Here is an 18,943-nt window from a genome sequence, read left to right on the forward strand (position 1 = left end):
AGGACACATATGAACTTGGATTTATGCCACTGTAAAGAAACACACTGAGAGCTCAAAAGTGATTCACTTAAAAAACCCAAGTAGTCATTAAATGTCTATTCTGAATGGTATAAAAATATGACACAGTACCTGCTCTCTAGTTTTTTATATTTTTGATTAGCTAATAATACAAAAATGTATGAGTGAGTACTTGATTTTGAGCTTAAGCCACAGAACAAAAATTGGGAAAAGTACTGAGAACTTCTGAGAAATGAGAGGGAGAGATAACTGCATAATTTTCAAGCCATAATTGTCTTGAGAAATGCAGCAATCTAACATAGAGGTAATATGCAACTGTAGAAGAAAAGCTGAGATTGGAAAGGCTGAAGTACTCAAATAAGACTTCTTGAATGAGGTGACACACTGCCTGGATACATACGATTGTATACTTGATAGATGGATGGGAATTGGTAGGCAGAAGGAAAAATATTCCAGATGAGGGTTACAAAGTGTCAGTGGGAATGAGTAGGACAAGTCATGGAACAGACAGAAATTGGTAAATTGAGAAATAATTATCATAGTGGGAAATCTTTTAAGGTAAATAAAGTGGGCTCAGCTTGGGATGCTCTGAAAGCCAATGGAAGAGTATAGACCTGGAACAATGGGATATAAATCACAGTGTTTTTCAGCTTAAATGAATATCATAATCTCTTCAGTTCAAACTCTTTTACCGATGAGAAAACAGAGACCAAGAGCGATGAAAGTAAACAAGTATTAGCTAGTGGGAAGAGAGGTCTACTGAGTTTTAATTCAGTACTGCAATATACCTTGTACCTCATGTATTAGGAAATGGATCAGTAATATCAAAAATAATCTGAACGTGCCAATACGTGAAAGCTTCTTTCTGACTTCAAGTGCTGGGGAACAAGATAGTCTTAGTTTGTAATCAAAACCAAGAAATATGGGCTTCCCTGGTGGCGCAGTGGTTGAGAGTCCGCCTGCCGATGCGGGGGACACGGGTTCGTGCCCCGGTCCGGGAAGATCCCACATGCCGTGGAGCGGCTGGGCCTGTGAGCCATGGCTGCTGAGCCTGCGCGTCTGGAGCCTGTGCTCCGCAACGGGAGAGGCCACAACAGTGAGAGGCCCGCGTACCGCAAAAAAAAAAAAAGAAGAAGAAATATAATTATGCTCTCTAATTCCAAATCATTGCAAATAATGCCTCACATATAAAAAGCCCAAGGTAAGTAAGTGGTCAGTTTTTCCCTTATTGAAGTTTGCACAGAATCTGCATACGTGTGTAGCTCAGCCTGATTGCATAAAGACAAAATGGAAATTAAGTTGGCAAGTGATAATCAAAGGTTCCCAGAACCACTGAACTAATCACCTCTATGCATTTAATCACAATAAAATTAATTTTATGTCACAAACCCTTCCCTTGATTGAACTCACTGGGGTTCTTGCATGAACCAGTGTGTGACAGTGACAACATTTCTACTTACTGTACGGATATAGTTCTAGAATCCAGGACGGTCAGAATTGGGGGATCCACATGGTCTGGTGGCAGCTGTGCCGTGTACAGTATGACCACGGAACTGTTTGTACATCCCACATATGTGCAAGCACTGAGTAGAAACTGGTGGGACGTAAAGGCCACTAAATCTAGGGGGTGGAGGAAACAAGAATGTATTTACCATCATAATTTTGATTCAGGAGATCTCACTTATTCTCTACTTTCCTACTTCTTAGAAGTGTTAAAGTTTAAAATAAGAATCAATAGACATACAAATCAATAGCAATAAAATATAGGCTGTTTTGTCCTTTAAACATACTATGGTCAGTTGTAAATAGAGAAGTGTCAGTCAAACTTTTTCTTTTAACAAATTTGACTGTTTTCTTGATTGTTTGCGACCAGGTAAATCATTTTCTGAGTTTAGAGTTAGTTCAAGGGCTCTGTTAAAAAATAAATGAGACATTTAAATTATTTTAGAGACATATTTGAAGACAACAGGTCTGGCTTTTGAAATGCAAATAGATAGCTTATAAGAGTGACTTTGCTCTTGTAATTCCTTTTGTTGAATTTTTTTCTTCTCCTGTCCACCTGACCAACTACATATTATTTGACCTTCAAGTTGTCCAGGCTCAGTGCAAATGATAATTTCTTTCTTAAGATTTCCCAAACGCACTGGGCGTGGAGCTATCATCCTCTCCTTTGTCTCCCAGGGTTTCGCTCATGCTTTTGGCATAGCGCTTACAACCCTGTGTCATAATGATTTGTTTCCGTGACTATCTGATCCATCAGACTGGACACTGTAAAGGAAGCAATGGTGCTATATTCATTTTGCATTCTCAATATCTAGCACAATGTCTGGCGCATTGTAGGTTTGAATATATGTTTGAATAAATGAAGAAAGAATTAATGAATGAGATGATCTAGATATAGTTGAGCTAGGTATAGTTGATCAAGAGAGTGGGTTAGTACCCGAGCCAGCAATAATCTCTCCCTCCCCTGAACTTCCCTGGTACTTTATACCTATCTGCCTCTCTAATGGATACCATATTCCCTTGCGTTAAAAGAAACTAATCTGTAATTTACTAATTTAATTCTAAAATACCCCAAACACTTCTTTTATAAAGGTACACAATAATTAGTTTGTTGAATGAATCTAAGCAAAGTTCAGTCAACTTTACCAAGATTTAAACATCAGTCACATTTTTATACTACTAGAAATAATCATTATTTTCTGGAATACTTTTGAAATAAGGTAGTTACAAAGTAAGCAACACATCTTCTTTAAAGATCATTAACCTTGAACCATTACAATTTCATGTTTAAAAGATGAATGAAATGCAGCCTAATTCAGGGAAATAGATACTGCATTGCACTGACAGCAAAAGTAAACTGGGAAGAGAACACTTTGATTTTCACGCAAAGTATAATCAATTGGTTAAACATGTAGGCCATCAGAAGAAAGGCAAAAACATTTTTTACACTAAATATAGTTACTCTAGAACAAAAGGTGATTATCAAGAAGAGACTTGCAATGCTTTGATTAAGGCTTGTTTGCTTCACAACTTTATCCTACAAGTACTTGATGGTATCAAGTTAAGGGGGGGCACCCTCAGGCAATGGGGTCAGAAGATTAAGTTATAAGGACACTTTGAAGTTGGTGTTAAAACTTTGGGCTTGCCAGGGACTTCTGAGAGATGGCAGGAACAGCTACACCCTGTGTGCACAAATCAGACAGAACTGGGGTACTTTCATTTGGAGAAACATTCTATGAAACTTATAAAGTTAAAAATCATGAGAACAGTGGCCTCAGATGCTACAAAGAGAGCAAACTATTATTTACTGTGGGATAACTTCAGGCACAAAACATGTCCTACTAGCAGGTCCAATCTTGGCCAAAACTATAATGTGTTAATATGCTAACATGTTATATCTGTCATTTCCCTGTTTTCGTCATCTTCTCCTTCTGATTCTCAGGAACTTGGTGACCGCAGCCTCTCATCCCTCCCGCTTGTCCGAATTCCTTGCATTCCTGAGAAAGGGAAGCTGGGGATTTGACTCAAAAGCCAGTTTCAGGAGCAAAACCAAGGAGGACACAGAGCCTAGAGGAAGGGGGAATCCCAGGTGGGTAAGTCAGTGCAACTAGGGAAAAGCTGTAGTATTTGAACATGAGAATACAACAATCTTCTCTGAAAGGACATGCCCCAGCAAGAAATTGTACTCCATGGGGCTGATTCCAAGTGACTTTGGAATATTTTACATGAGAATCTCTCCCAGCCATACCAGAGTGTCTTGGTCAGCTGCAAACCTGACTGGATGCTACAATGCTCTTTTGCCAGTGAACTCTTTGTGGTGGGCAGTTTTCTTGCTTTCTTGCATTCTACCTTGTGGAGGCAGAGATCTGGCTACCTAATTTGCAGGTGGTGAAGAAGTCGTAGCGTTCAAAGGTGCCCTGAGCCTTACCTGTATGTGGGGCAGACTTGCGTATCTGGGAGTCCTTAGTTATCTTGAGCTGGTGGGGTCAGAAGACATCATCATAGTATCACCATATCAAGTATCTCCTTATCATAGAATGCCCCATTCTCTTTTACACTACAGCCTCCATGCTTTGAAGGTGACCTTAATCAAGGAACTCCTAAACTCACGCAGAATATCTACTCCTAAACTCACCCAGAATGGGAGTATCTTCCTGTATTAGTTCCAGGATTACTGTCTGTGCCGGGATTCTACTCTGACAAAATAAGCTCCTCCATAGATTGGGAAGCATCCATGTATATGACAGTCAGGACTGGGGGAGACCAGGATGAGGAAGTGAGCATGCTTAGAAGGGTCATGTTGCTAGAGAGAGCCGGTATGACTGGTGACCCAGGATTGAAGTAGAAAATACCAAATCTTGTCAAGTTCTCCATTCATAGTTAGGGTTTACCCCAGACTACTTATGGGTGAGCAAGTTGTTGCATTTTCGGAGATACAGAGTGAAGTAAGCCAGAAAGAGAAAAACAAATATCATATATTAATCCATATATGTGGAATCTAGAAAAATGGTACAGATGAACCTACTTCCAGGGCAGGAATAGAGATGCAGACATAGAGAACGGACATGTGGACGTGGGGGGGAAGGGGAGGGTGGGATGAATCGGAGATTAGGACTGACATATATACACTACCATGTGTAAAATAGATAGCCAGTGGGAACCACTATAAAGCACAGGAAGCTCAGCTCGGTGCTCTGTGACAACCTACATGGGTGGGATAGGGGATGGGTGGGATGGGGGTGGGGTGGGAGGGAGGTCCAAGAGGGAGGGGATATATGTATACATATAGCTGATTCACTTCAATGTACAGCAGAAACCAACACAACATTGTAAAGCCTTTATACGCCAATAAAAAAAATGGCTTTAAATTGAATGTTGACCAGGGTTTAACGCTGTTCCTGCTATAAAATATGAAAAGTGCCACAGAAAAAAAAGAACAGACAGAGAAGAATCAGGAGTGCTCAGTAATTTTAAAGGCAAGAGTCAGCGGTGTTAACTAAATTTATTGTCATAATCATTTTGCAATACATGTAAGTCAAGCCATTATGCTGTATACCTTAAACTCATGAAGTACTGTATATCAAGTATATGTCAATAACACTGAAAGAAAAAGAAAGGCAAGAAACAGTGGAGGCCACAGCAGCAAGATGATATTTTTGGCAAAGACTTGGAAGGAGTGAGGGTAAAAGTTGTGGGGATTTTAAGCAAAGGACCATTCCAGGAGAGGAAACAAGGATAGCAAAGACTTGAAAGGAGGAACATCCCCAGAATGGACATGGCAAGGAGGCCAGTGAGGCTGGAGCAGAGGCAGAAAGAAGAGATGACATCAGACAATTAATAAGGGACCTGATCACATGAGCCTTTTAAGTCTTTGTATGGATTTTGGGTTTTAATCTGAGATAACCTTCTTAGGAAGCCACGAGATTTTGAACAGAGCAGTCAGATACAGATTTCGTGAATATCACTCTGGGTGCTGGGTATAGATTACAGTGAGCAAAGAGCATATACATTCTTAGTGTACAAAAACGCAACTGCATTTTATATACTGATTTTGTATCATGCAACTTTATTGAAGTCGTTCACTAGTTCTAATAGTTTTTTGGTGGCATCTTCAGGATTTTCTACATATAGTAGCATGTCTTCTGCAAACATAGACAATTTTACTTCTTGCTTTCTAAGATGCATTTTATTTATTTTTCTTGCTTGATTTCTTTGGCTAAGACTTCCAGTACTATGTTGAATAAAAGTGGTGACAGTGTGCATCTTTGTCTTGTTCTGATCTTAGAGGAAATGCTTTCACTTTTCACCATGGAGTACGATGTTAGTCTTGAATTTGTCATATATAGCCTTTATTATGTTGAGGAATATATCTTCTATACCCAATTTGTTGACAGTTTTTGTCTTGTTGAATTTTGCCAAAATTTTTTGCATCTATTGAGATGATCGTATGATTTTTATTTTTTATTTTATTAATGTGGTGTATAACATTTATTGATTTGCATATATTTTGAACTATCTTTGAATCCCAGGGATCAATCCCACTTGATCATGGCGTATGATTCTTTTAATGTGCTGTTGAATTTGGTTTTCTACTCTTTCATTGAAAAATTTTGCATCTATACATCAGGAGTATTGGCCTATAATTTTCTTTTCCTGTAGTGTCCTTATTTGGCTTTGGTATCAAGGTAATGCTGGTCTCGTAAAATGAGCTTGGGAGTGTTCCCATCTCTTCAATTTTTGGAAGAGTTTGAGAAAGACTGGTGTTAATTCTTCTCTAAATGTACAATTCACCAGGAAAATCATCTGGCCCTGAGCTTCTCTTTATTGCAAGGTTTTTGATTACTGTTTCAATCTTCTTACTAGTAATTGTTCTGTTCAAATCTTCTGTTTCTTCATGATTCAGTCTTGGTAAGTTATATGTTTCTAAGTTATATGTTCCATCTATTTCTTCTAAGATGTCCAAGTTGTTGGTGTATAATTGTTTATAGTAGTCTCTTATGGTCCTTTACATTTCTTTGGTATTACTTGTAATATCTCCTTTTTCATTTCTGATATTTCTTCTTTTTTTATTAGTTAGTCTAGCTAACAGTGTGTCAATTTTGTTTCTCTTTTCATAAAAGCAGCTCTAGGTTTTGTTGATCTTTTCTACTGTTTTTTAATCTCTTTTATTTTTATTTATTTATTTATGCTCTAATCTTTTATCTTTCCTTCCTTCTGCTAACTTTGGGCTTAGTTTGTCCTTGCTTTTCTAGTTGTTTAAGGTGTCAGGGGAGGTTGTTTATTTATGATAGTTCTTTTTTCTTAATGTAGGCGTTTATCACTATAAACTTCCTTTTTAGAGCTGCTTTTGCTGCATCCCATAAATTTTGGTAGATGTATTTTCATTTTCATCAGTTTTGAGATTTTATTTGATTTCCCTTTTGATTTCTTCTTTGACTCATTGGTTGTTCAGGAGTGTATTGTTTAACTTCCACACACACGTGAAGTTTTCAGTTTTTCTCCTGTTATTGATTTCTAGATTCATACCATTTTGGAGAAGAAGGATATTTGGTATGATTTCAGTCTTCTTACATCTTCTAAGGCTTGTTTTGTGACTTAACATATGCTCTACCCAGGAGAATGTGCACTCGATAAGAATGTATATTCTGCTGCTGTTGGGTGGAATGTTCTGGATATGCTGATTTGGTTTATTTGGTTTAAAGTGAAGTGCACGTCCAATATTTTTCTTTTGATTTTCTGTCTAGCTGGTGTATCCATTGTTGAAAGTGGATTATTGCAGTCCTTTACTATTATTGTACTATTGTCTATTTCTCCCTTCAGATCTGTTAGTATTTGCTTAATATATTTATGTGCTCTTATGTTGGGTGCATATTTATTTATAATTGTTATATTCTGTTGATGGATTGACCCTTTGTCATTGTATAATGACCCTGTCTCTTGTTACTGTTTTTGACTTAAAGTCTGTTATGTCTGATATTGATATTATTTGTCTGGTATTGTCTGATATTCTCTGATAGCTATTCCTGCTGTCTTTAGATTTCCATTTGCACGGAATACCTTTCTCCATCCCTTCACTTTCACTCTATGTGTATTGATGTGTATCCTTAAAGCTGAAGTGAATCCCTTGTAGGCAGCATATAGTAGGACCTTGTTTTTTAATCCATTCAGCCACTCTATTCCATTTACAGTTAATTATTGATAGGTAAAGACTTACTAATACTATCTTATCAACTGTTTTCTGGCTGTTTTATAGTTCCCTTATTCCTTTTTTCCCCTTTTGCTGCCTTTCTTTGGGAGATAATGATTTTCTACAGTGGTATTCTTTGATTCTCTTCTCCTTAACTATTGTGTATCTACTTGTGTGTTTTTGCTTTGTAGTTACCATGAGACTTACATAAGACATCTCATGACAGTCTCTTTTAAGTTAATAACAAGTTAACTTCAATCACATACAAAAACTCTACCCTTTTATTACCCACCCATATTTTGTTTTTGATGCCTCAATTTACCTCTTTTTTTTTTTTTTTTTGCGGTATGCGGGCCCCTCACTGTTGTGGTCTCTCCTGTTGCAGGGCTCTGGACGCGCAGGCTCAGTGGCCATGGCTCACGGGCCCAGCCGCTCCGCGGCATGTGGGATCTTCCCGGACCGGGGCACGAACCTGTGTCCCCTGCACTGGCAGGTGGACTCTCAACCACTGCGCCACCAGGGAAGCCCTACCTCTTTTTATATTGTGTATCCATTAAGAAATTATTGTAGCTATAGTTATTTTTTAAACTTCTGATATTTAAACCTTTATATTAGGGTTAAATGATTAATGCACCACCATATCACAGTATTAGGGTATTCTCAATTTGACTATATACTCACCTATACCAGTATGTTTTATATTTTCATATATTTTCATGTTACTAGTTACCAGTTTTTCATTTCAACTTGAAGAACTCCTTTCATCATTTCTTATAAGGCAGGTCTAGTGATGATCAACTCCAGTTTTTGTTTGTTTGTGAAAGTTTTTGTGCCCTTCATTCCAGAAAGACAACTGTGCTGGCAAAAATATTCTTGGTCAGCATTTTATTTTTCTTTCAACACTTTGATTATATCATCCAACTCTCTCTTTACCTATAAGGTTACTGCTTAGAAATCCACTGATAGACCTATGGAAGTTCCTTTATTTGTGAGAATTTTTTCCTCTTTTTGCTTTTAAAATTCTTTGTCTTTGATTTTAGACAGTTTTATTTATAATGTCTCAGAGAAGATCATTTTGGATTGAATACTTGGGGTGACTTATTACCTTCATAAACTTCTATGTTCTAATCTCTCCCCAGATTTGGGAAGTTCTCAGCTATATTTCTTTTAATAAGCTTTCTGCCCCTTTCTCCCTCTCTTCTCTTTCTAGGACTCCAGTGATGTGTAAATTGATTCTTTTAATGGTATCCCATAATTCATGTGAGCTTTCTTCACTCTCTTTCATTCCTTTTTTGCTCCTCTGACTAGATGATTTCAAGTGACCTGTCTTCTAGTTCACGAATTCTTCTGCTTGGTTGAGTCTGCTCTTGAATCTCTCTTGAATTTTTCAGTTGAGTCATTACATTCTTCAACTTTAGGAATTCTGTTCATTTGTTGTTGTTGTTTTAATGATTTCTATTTCTTTGCTGAGCTTTCTATTCTGTTTATCTAATTTCATTTAGTTTTCTATCTTTGTTTTCTTGTAGTTCATTCTATTTCCTTAAGAGGATTATCCTGAACTCTTTGTCAGATAGTTCATAGATCTCCATTTATTTAGGGTTAGTCATTAGAGTTTTATTAGTTTTCTTTGGTGGTGTCATATTTCCTTAATTATTCATGATCCTTATGGATCACGGTGTCTGCTCATTGAAGGAAGTAGGCATCTCTTGATTACCTAGGACCAGCCTAATGCCTGGGTCCACTGGGGCAGCCCTGGCACTTGAGTCTGTGGTGATGGCCCTGGGACCTGTATCTATGTGAGCTGACATGGATCCTGGTTCCAGGGGGCCAACCAGGTGCCATGAACTACTGGGTGGACCCATCATCTGGGTCTGTAGCAGCTGATCCAATATTTGGATATTCCACGAGCCTGGTATTGTGAGAGCAGACCTGGAGCCTGATGGCATGAGGGCTGGCTTGGAGCTAGGGCAAGCCTGGACCTGGAACTACATGAATCAGCCTGTGACCTGGGGCCTCAGGGGCTGGCTCGTAGTTGTTGGGAGCTGGTTTTGCGCATGGTCAGGCCAAGGGCCTGGGTATGTGTGCTGGAGCTGGACTTAAAACTGGGGCTGTAAAGGCTGGGCCTGGTAACGGGATGTGCTTGGGACCACTGGAGCTGGCTAGCATATGGGTGGGCCAGTGGCCTGGTTTCCTGTTGGACTGCTGAGAGCCTGGAGCTAGGAAAGACATCTGGAACTGGAGGAGTCACCTGGGGCCACTGGAGCCTGGTGCAGGGTTGAGCTGGGGCCTTGGGTTTGCAGGGGCCTGCTAGGAACCTGGTATTTTAGAAATTGACTAGTGCTACAAAACCTGCTTGGGGCTACTGGAGCCAGAAGGTGCAGGGTAAATCAGGGGCCTGGATTCATGGGAGTACACATGGAGCTACCTGGGGCCTTAGGAGTCAGCCTGGTGCTGGGACAGACCAGATCTATGATCTGTGGTGAAGTCAGATGCTCACTTTACTCTCCTTCTCCCATGGGGAGAGTGTCTCTCTCCATGCTGGGCTGCTTGGGCTTGGGGGAGGAGGGATGGGGATAATGTGAATCTATCTTTCTTACCCTCCCCAATGCATCTTTCTTATTTCTGTGCTTCACCCATATGCTATAACCCCTAACCTGGAATCCTTGGCTCTTATGAAGGTATTTCTGTGTGTGGATAGTTGTGATATTTCTTGCAGGGGGAAAGGCAAGAAAGCCCTGTGCCACCATTTTGCTAACATCACTTCAAGAGGATCTCTGGATATGTTTTAAAGGCAAAGGTATTAAGATTCCTCAGTGCATTGTAGGTAGAGGGCAAGAAAGAAGAGCCAAAGTTGACTCCAAGTCTTGTGGCTTGAGCAAAGACAAGGACAAAGTAACCATTTATTGGGTTGAAGATCAAATACAAAACAGGTTTTGAAGGGGAAGATTAAAAAGTCATGTTTTACGGATCTGAAGGAATCAGGCTTACTGACTTCAGACTATACTACAAAGCCACAGTAATCAAAACAGTATGGTACTGGCATAAAAAGAGACACACAGCTCAATGGAACAGGACAGAAAGCCCAGAAACAAACCTACACACCTATGGTCAATTAATCTATGACAAAGGAGGCAAGAATATACCACGGAGAAAAGACAGTCTCTTCAATAAGCGGTGCTGGAAAAACTGGACAGCTACATGTAAAAGAATGAAATTAGATCATTCTCTAACACCATATACAAAAATAAACTCAAAATGGACGAACGATCTAAATGTAAGACCAAATACTATAAAACACCTAAAGGAAAACATAGGCAGTACAGTCTTTGACAGAAATTGCAGCAATATCTTTTTGGACCTTTCTCCTAGAGTACTGAAAATAAAAACAAAAATAAACAAATGAGACCTAATTAAACTTAAACGCTTTTGCACAGCAAAGGACACCATAAACAAAATGAAAAGACAACCTACAGAATGGGGGAAAATATTTGCAAATGATGCAATTGACAAGGAAATAATTTCCAAAATATACAAACAGCTCATACAGCTCAGTATCAAACAAACAAACAACCCAATCAAAAAATGGGCAGAAGATCTAAATAGGCATTTCTCCAAAGAAGACATACAGATGGCCAACAGGCACATGAAAAAATTGCTCAACATTGCTAATTATTAGAGAAATGCAAATCGAAACTACAATGAGGTGTCATCTCACACCGGTCAGAATGGCCATTGTCAAAGAGTCTACAAATAATAAGTGCTGGAGAGGGTGTGGAGAAAAAGAACCCCTCCCACACTGTTGGTGGGAATGTAAATTGGTGCAACCACTATGGAGAACAGTATGGAGGTTCCTGAAAAAACTAAAAATAGAACTACCAAATGATCCTGCAATCCCACTCCTGGGCATACATCAGGAGAAAACTCTAATTCAAAAAGATACATGCACCCCAATGTTCACTGCAGCATTATTTTCAATAGCCAAGACATGGAAGCAACCTAAATCTCCATTGACAGACGAATGGATAAAGAAGATGTAATATGTGTATGTATATGTGTGTGTGTGTGTATATATATATGCGTATATACATACACACACACACACACACACATCTATATATATATATTGGAATATTACTCAGCCATAAAAAAGAATGAAATAATGCCATTTGCAGCAACATGGATGGACCTAGAGATTATCATACTAAGTGAAGTAAGTCAGACAAAGATAAATATCATATGATATTGCTTATACGAGGAATATAAAAAAATGATACAAATGAACTTATTTACAAAACAGAAATAAACTTGCAGACACAGAAAACCAGCTTACTGTTACCAAATGGGAAAGGTGGGGAGGGATAAATTAGGACTTTGGGATTAACATATACACACTACTATATATATATAATAGACAACCGACAAGGACCTACTGTATAGCACAGGGAACTATACTCAGTATTTTGTAATAACCTACAAGGGAAAAGAATCTGAATAAATAAATATATATATATGTACATATATATATATATATTTAACTGAATCACTGTGCTGTACACCTGAAACTTACACAACACTGTAAATCAACTATACTTCAGTTTAAAATAATTCATGTTTTAGACATGGCAAGTTTGAGAAGTTGATTAGACGACCAAGCGAAGAGGTCAATTAGGTAATTTGAATACAAGTTTGGAACTTCAAGAAGAAGTCATAGCTTGAGATGTAATCTGGGAAGTCATCATCTTATCGATGGCATTTAGAATGGATGAGAACACAAATAGAATGAGTACAGACAGAAAAAGAAAAGGTATGAGGACCCAAATCCTAAGATATCAGCCTTAAGCTGTTAGGGGAAAAAAGCAGAAATCAACCAAGGAGACAGAGAAAAAGCAATCAGTAAGCTATGAAGATATGATGTCCTAGAATTCAAGTGAAGCAAATGTTTTATGGGTGATAGGTCTAATAAGAGGAGGACTAAAAATTGACCACCGAGTTTAGCAATATGGCAGTCACTGTTATTTGTGCGACAGAAGTTTCAGTGAAGTTATGGGTGTCGAAGCCTGACTCCAGTGGCTTTGTGAGGGAATGAGAGAAGAAGGATTAGAGACAGTGAATATAAGCAACTTTTTCAAGAAGTTTTGTTGTAGAGGAAAGCAGAGGAGTGAAACAATAGATGGAAGGTGAGTAGAGCCCACAGGGGATTTTTTAAAATAATTAAATGAGATAAAAATTATGTTTGCTGATGGGAATGACCCGACACAGAGTGCAGAATTGGTAATGGATGTAAGAGGAGAGGGTTGCTGGAGCTTTTTCCTTGACCATGTGAAAGACTGGAACCAAGTATGAAAGTGGAGAATTTGTACTTAGAAGGAGCAGGGACAGACAACTTATGGTAACAGGAGGGAAGGCAGATTATGTGGGTACAAATGCTGGTAGGTAGGAAGATGGTGGTGGGAGTGGGTGTGGATTTATCTTATAACTGCTTCCGTTTTCTCAGTGAAGAAGGAAGCAAGGTCATCAGTCCAGAGTGATCTTTTGATTCCCCAGAGTAACACCCTGCAGTGGCCACCTATTGCTCTTAGAATGAAACATACTTGTGGTCAATGAGATCCTACTTCATTTGACAAATGCCTACTTCTCATGCCTCCCATACACTGGACATTTCTGTCCCTTCATGTTCCTCCAACACCGCAATCTTGCACCTCCAGGCCTTTGCAGGTGCTGTTTCTTGTAACTAAAATCTGTTTTCTCCTTCTTTGTACTTGGCTGAATTTATCTCACCCTTCAGGCTCATCCTCCTCTGAGTGGTCTTTCTTGATAATCTAACAGCATGGCCACCACAATCCATCCCCAGGTACTCTCTGTCATAACACCTTGTTTAGTTACCTATTATTATTACCAAGACATGTCAGAAATTGCCTTGTCATTGATTTCTTGACTTTATATCCCTCCCAGGGGAAGGTAAACTCCTTGAGTACAGAAAGATATTTTCTATCATGTTCACCAAGATGTCTTCAGGATTGATGAGAGCTAATTAGCACAGTTTTACTTGTTGAATAAATGAATTGGGCAAGACCAGAGGGAGACCTCTATCTATGCCCCTCACCCAGATTGCCAAATTTTCTCAGAAACAGAGTAATATCTAAAAGTCTCCAAGAATCTATTGAATACAATTTGTCAGACCAATGTAAATGTAAGATGGAGATGATTCACTATTAAAAGACAAGAAAAAGGCAAAGTTGTACTTGTTTGAATGCCAAAACATAATTCTCAAACATGAATACTTCATTAAAAAACCCAGAAGATAGAGATACACCAAAATATTAAAGAAGATGTGGTAATATATGCAATGGAATATTACTCAGCCATTAAAAAGAATGAAATAATGCCATTTGCAGCAACATGGATGGACCTAGAGATTATCACACTAAGTGAAGTAGGTCAGACAAGGACAAATATCCTATGATATTGCTTATATGCTGAATCTAAAAAAAATGATACAAATGAACTTATTTACAAAACAGAAACAGACTCACAGACTTAGAGAATGAACTTATGGTTACCAGGGGGAAGGGTGGAGGAGTAGTTTGGAACTGACATGTACACACTGCTGTATTTAAAATAGATAACCAACAGGGACCGACTGTATAGCACAGGGATCTCTGCTCAATACTCTGTAATAAACTAAATGGAAAAAGAATTTGAAAAAGAATAGATACATGTATATGTATAACTGAATTACTTTGCTGTACACCTGAAACTAACACAACATTGTTAATCAACTATACTCCAATATAAAATAAAAATTAAAAAAAACTACAATCTATTATGGAGAAAAATTTTAAAAAATATATTAACAGTGGTTTTCTCAAAGTGAGGGCATGCAGATCAGTTAAGTTTTTTGGTTACATATATTTTTCAAATTCTGTGATATACGTGTATATATTAGATGGAGAAAAGACAGCCATAGCTTACCAATATCAATTCATTATTTAAGAAGATGCATGCCCAAGACCTAGTTGACATATGCTCTATTACACTTCCTGTGTCATCATACTTCTCCTTTCCTCAATGACTTCAGCATTGGCTCAGTTTTCTTTTCAATAATAATCCCTTTTTCTGGCAGCTCCAACATCCTCAAGGATGACTCATCTCTGGACCTGGCTGCACTTAACTTCCTTAAATGTAATGCCCTTCACTTCTGCTTCATTTATTCAACAGGCAGCATAGTTATACCCACTACTTGATCATCTTTGGAACTATCTCCAAGATTATTAACCTAAAATATGCCCTCTCTGACCACAGATTGTTAAATTCCAGCCTCTTCCACTGGTCATATCCTTACAATCACTCCTTTGCCACCACATAATGTACAGCCTCTTAGTATCTTCTTATTTCCAAAGTATTCGAATATTTGCATTTTCCTTGCTATGACCTTTGATCACCCATTTGAAAGCCACTCTCTTGGGTCCCTAGAGGTTTCCACCTCCCCAATCCTCTTCTGTATCTGCTTTCCCAATTCCTAGCTCTGGATAAATCTCATCATCTTATTTCTCTAACACTTCTCATGTCTCTGAGATGTGACTGAGAGGCACTGCTGAAAGAAGCTACTATAATTCTAGGTTTTCCAATTTGAAATGGATCCTTGTCACTCCTCAGCAGTAGCTGTCTTCTTGCCTTGTTTCTCCCTTCATCGTATTGACCTTTTATTTTTCTCCTTTCATGGTTTGGCCAATTCTCTGGAGGAACCAGTGGGGTCTAAAATTGGAGCCCTCAGGGATAACTTCCTCCTCTGAGCCTCTGTCATGCTTGGTATCTGTACCACAGGAGCCGAGATCAATATGGTTGCCATCCTAACCTGTGTCTTTTTTTCTTCTGCTCTTCTGTACCCCTGACCCTCATTTAAATTCTCATTTAAATTTTCCTCAATCAAATTATACCTTCAGGGGTTTCCCTGGTGGCGCCGTGGTTGAGAGTCCGCCTGCCGATGCAGGGGACACGGGTTCGTGCCCCGGTCCGGGAAGATCCCACACGCCACGGAGCGGCTGGGCCCGTGAGCCATGGACGCTGAGCCTGCGCGTCCGGAGCCTGTGCTCCGCAACGGGAGAGGCCACAACAGTGAGAGGCCCGCGTACCGCACAAAAAAAAAAAAAAAAAAAAAAAAAAAATTATACCTTCAGAATTTATCTACAAAATAGGAACTCCTTTATAAAACAGAATGTGTCTGCTCAGGAAGCAGAAAGAGAACCCTCCCGGACAGAGAGGAACAGAGAGGGTTCGAGGTTCAGATATAATGTTTGGGAGAAACAAGAAGTGCATAGACCCTCCTCTTCTCCACCTCGGGTTCCCCATATTGACGGAATAAAGATAGAAGGAAGGAGAAATAAATGTGCAGGCTCTTGGGAAGAGGGGCTCTGATCCCTGTTTCCAAGGTAGAGTTCCAGGGTGGAGACAGACCCCAGCCAAAGTAAAGACCTTGGTGTCTGCAGGCAGGCGGTGCCAAGAAAACACTGCAGACTTCAACTTCCCAGGTGTGACACAGAAGCACTGAAGATATGTACTAGATCTGAGCGGGTAATATCAATAGTGATCCCTTTGCATAGAGGAGGAATGCACCATGTATGGTCACACTCTAAATGCCAAGAAACTATGGAAGACCCTGGAAGGTTTCACACCATAACGGGAGGGGAGGGGACCCCCTGAGAGTGACTGTGTTTCATTTGCTACTAGTTGTATGGGAGTAAGTCAGATATTAAGTCGAGCTATAGAAATAAATATGTAGATATTCACAGAAATAGAGCTATATAGGTAGATGTCTTATCAACTGAAATTTATAAAGCTTCCACACTCAACTGGCACTTCATTTATGCCTATGACGACCATACAGCTAAGATTTTCAAACCTAGGCAGAATCAACATTTTCTCCATTTTTCTAAGATATATTAATTCTCACACACAAAATAATTTGTTACGTCATATATCTGGTTTGGGAAATATGATTGCTATGTCTTTGCTACAATAGGAACTGAGGCTTTTATTTTGATTCTGAAAAGTTAAAACATATCAACTCAATAGTACAAAGAGAGCCAGTCTGATTAAACAGCTTTTTTGACTTTCCAGTCATTTTTATGCCTGTCCTGTCCACCCCAAAGTAGATTAGTCTCAATGTATTTCCATAAGAAGATGAAGTGTCACTAGTGTGGTTTGTATGATGAGGGATGACAAAAATGAAGGAGCTAGAACCTACCATGATACATGGTAGAAGAAGCTGCCCAGGTGACCTGGTTGGGAAATCCTTGGTGAAATGGGAGGAGATGGTGAGGATGAGGGAAAAAAAAATTAGAGAAAGAAAAAAGGAGACAGCATCAGGTGGGGGGAAAGAGTAGCTGTGTGAAAAAGGAACAAATGGAATGGGGGATTTTTAAAAGAAGAATCAACTAAAAAAGTGAAAAAGTTCCAGGGGAAGCAGACTATGGCATTCTTTGGGAGTGAAGCCATAGACAAAACCACCAATTTAAAATTTAAAGCAAAGAGGAAAATAATGATAATTCTCTCCTCCCTGCGTGACTGTAGCTGATTTGGTAATACGTCTGTAGAGATGTGAGTAGGTCCTTCAAGGGCAACGTAATGGATCAATGGATTCAAACAACTGCAGGTATGTACACAAATCTGAGTCAGTAAATGGAGGGTGGGGGAACCCTAGAAACATAAGGCCACTGTTTGTCACAGCCCCTTAGCAACAACATCTTGTTTCCCATTTGCTTGATTGCATCATTTGCATGAGATCAAACACAGGGAGTTGTGGACAGGGAAAAACAGACCACTCTACTATGCATTAGAGATGGATCCACAGGCATTATCCTGAGACGTGTTACAAGGAAATGCATCCTGGTGCATGGAAGCCTCGCCGATTACTGTCAAGCAAACTATAATTTACAATACTGGCCATGAATTATGTGCTGTTTTACCACTGATTTCATGCTGTTGTTCGGAGAATTTCATTGATCTCAATTTACAAAATGAACCAATAAATAGGCAATGATTTTAACTCCTGGTGTAAAGTGAGGAATTTCTATCTTCTCATTGGTTTCTCCCATCAGAAAATTAAAAAGCAGCTTTTGCTTCTTTATCATCTGATGCGTGTTCTCTGGTTCTTTTTTCTGAGAACTTCCTAGTATTATTTCACAGAGGAAAAATACAACTTCTCCCTGATTTTTCTCTCTTCTTTCTGTGCATCCTGCCCACAGATCATCACCTGGATGTTGAAAAATGTGGGAACCATCTAGGTAGTTACTGACCACCTCTCCTTCTGTCAGTTGGTATTCCAACTTGAAAACCAGCGCTAGGGCATCGTTCAGTGAGAACACACCTTAGGCAGCAAGACCTAAAAGGTGCTGTGTTTTCCACAGATGCCTGCAAAGCAGTGAGCTATGCCAGAGCGCACGTGGTATATCAGGGTGCGTGCATCTCTGCCAGTGTATAGACCCTGCTCCACTCCTGCTTCTTTTGATTCCAGAAAAATCAGATTCTGACCTTATAATTAATAAAAAGCAGAGGCTTTCTTTAGCCTGAACATCATTGCTCTTCTGCTCCTCATAGAAACCTTAACTTGAAACATGCTTCTCTTTGGCCGGGTGAGCAATTAACCACGATCAACATCCAGTGCTGTGCTTTCAAACTAATTCGCAGAGCTGGAATCATTTCACCCTGGTAATGACTCAGACATAAGACCACACCCAAACTACATTATTAAGCTCTACACATTTTCTATTTGTGCTTCCAATATTTCCCACTTCATCAGAGAAATGCACATCCCTCCCTTTCATCAAAACCCTATTCAAAGATTATATTATTCATGGAACATCTCCTGATTCTCAGCAGGTACTTTGTTTACACTCTATTTGCCCTTTTAACAAATCTCCGTGGTGAGCATCTTTATCTCAGTCATAGGTATTCACGGTGGTGGGGGGTGCGGGTGGGGGTGGGGGTGGGGTGGGATTACACTCTATTTGAGAACAAGGATGCATCCCCTTATGACTCCTAATACTTTGGACATTCCTGATGGTTGAAGAGTGGAAAGTTCATCGCAATAAGACAACTGGAAATGAACAGAGGAAGACCTGGGCTCTCCCACCACATGCCATCAGGATAGCAGCAGGTGGCATGTGGTGGAGGAGCCCAGCCTGCTGGGAGTTGTCAGGCACTAGTTTGTCTATGATAATGAGGGATGATGCATCC

The 18,943-nt window shown here is 39.4% G+C and overlaps 1 protein-coding gene across 1 annotated transcript in view; it reads right to left on the bottom strand.

The window, feature by feature from the left end:
• USH2A (usherin) overlaps positions 1-18,943 on the bottom strand; it is a 777,251-nt gene that overhangs the window by 398,429 nt on the left and 359,879 nt on the right. Inside the window, exon 32 of the mRNA XM_022579226.3 lies at positions 1,479-1,638. Coding sequence (XP_022434934.3) covers positions 1,479-1,638 — 160 coding nt within the window. The remainder of the gene's footprint in view (positions 1-1,478; positions 1,639-18,943) is intronic.

Source organism: Delphinapterus leucas, chromosome 1, assembly GCF_059928025.1.
Source record: "Delphinapterus leucas isolate spDelLeu-1000000601 "Yukka" chromosome 1, BTC_Dleu_Yukka2, whole genome shotgun sequence".
NCBI lineage: Eukaryota > Metazoa > Chordata > Mammalia > Artiodactyla > Monodontidae > Delphinapterus > Delphinapterus leucas.